General features: G+C 56.9%; 1 protein-coding gene and 1 pseudogene across 1 annotated transcript in view, besides 2 other annotated features; one reads left to right on the top strand and one right to left on the bottom strand.

Annotated features, from left to right (window-relative positions):
* Positions 1–8: 8 nt before the first annotated feature.
* On the bottom strand, positions 9–423 carry TraAM80_10251 (hypothetical protein; annotated as a pseudogene).
* A 4-nt stretch (positions 424–427) lies between these two features.
* Positions 428–472: a sequence feature (A-rich).
* A 194-nt stretch (positions 473–666) lies between these two features.
* Positions 667–687: a microsatellite.
* A 39-nt stretch (positions 688–726) lies between these two features.
* The window catches only part of TraAM80_10250 (uncharacterized protein), a gene marked incomplete at both ends in the record, with an annotated part of 786 nt that continues 700 nt past the window's right edge, over positions 727–812 (top strand). Inside the window, one exon of the mRNA XM_029386885.1 lies at positions 727–812. This exon is cut by the window's right edge and continues 700 nt beyond it. Coding sequence (XP_029233251.1) covers positions 727–812 — 86 coding nt within the window.

Below are 812 nucleotides of genomic sequence, written 5' to 3'. Positions count from 1 at the left end.
TTGGGGGTCTGCTGCGATGGTGGCAGCGTGAGACACAGAGAGAGAGAGAGAGGAGGGAGTCGTGCGCAGCTCCTTCTTCTTTTTGTTTCTCTCTTTGTGTGTGTCCTCCTACACGGACTCCCGCCCTCGCCTCGCCCCACGAGGCACACACAAATAATGTGCTCATACATACACGTCCACTCGTGCAGCTCGTTGGTTTTTTTAATATTTTGCCTTTGACGAACCGCCGCTGCCGTCCTGCTTGGCTGCGTGGGTGGAGCACCGTAACTGTTTTTATCATTTTGATTGTTTCATTGCTTTCGGTGGGCGACCTTTCTCTCTTTCTCTTCCTGAATTGGGCTGTGCGGAGGGGGAAGGAGGGAGTGTGTGTGTGCTGGTCGTCCCACTGCTCGGCGGACGCCTTCACCCTTCGGCTTCACTTCACGGGGTTTGTTTTGTGTTTCTCTGTTTGTTTGTGTTGTTGCTTTGATTGACCGCACCCATTCCGCAGCCTCTGCCGGAGACGTCAGTTTGTTGTAGGCGTCTGCATCTTTTTGTGTGTGTCTTTCCATTGTCTGTTTATTTCTCTTCTCGCACCGCACCAGTTTGTGGTACGCGCGGCGGAGGGGTTGCGGCGGCCCCTGCAGCACACCGCGCCTTCCCGCGCAGGGACCCAGCGACACCGGCGAGGAGGAGGAGGAGGAGGAGCCTGCAGTTGTAAAGCAGTGCGCTGCGCTGGCGGGCGCGATGCCTTTTCTTTTGGGGCGCGGCCTCCTCGACGTGTTCAATCTTTTGCGTGACTGCCGTGCCCTCCCCAACCCCGCTGGTCTTCT

Source organism: Trypanosoma rangeli (genome assembly GCF_003719475.1).
Source record: "Trypanosoma rangeli strain AM80 chromosome Unknown Tra_15.4_contig_00856, whole genome shotgun sequence".
NCBI classification, from domain to species: Eukaryota; Euglenozoa; class Kinetoplastea; order Trypanosomatida; family Trypanosomatidae; genus Trypanosoma; species Trypanosoma rangeli.
This window is presented reverse-complemented; position numbering and strand designations above follow the sequence as displayed.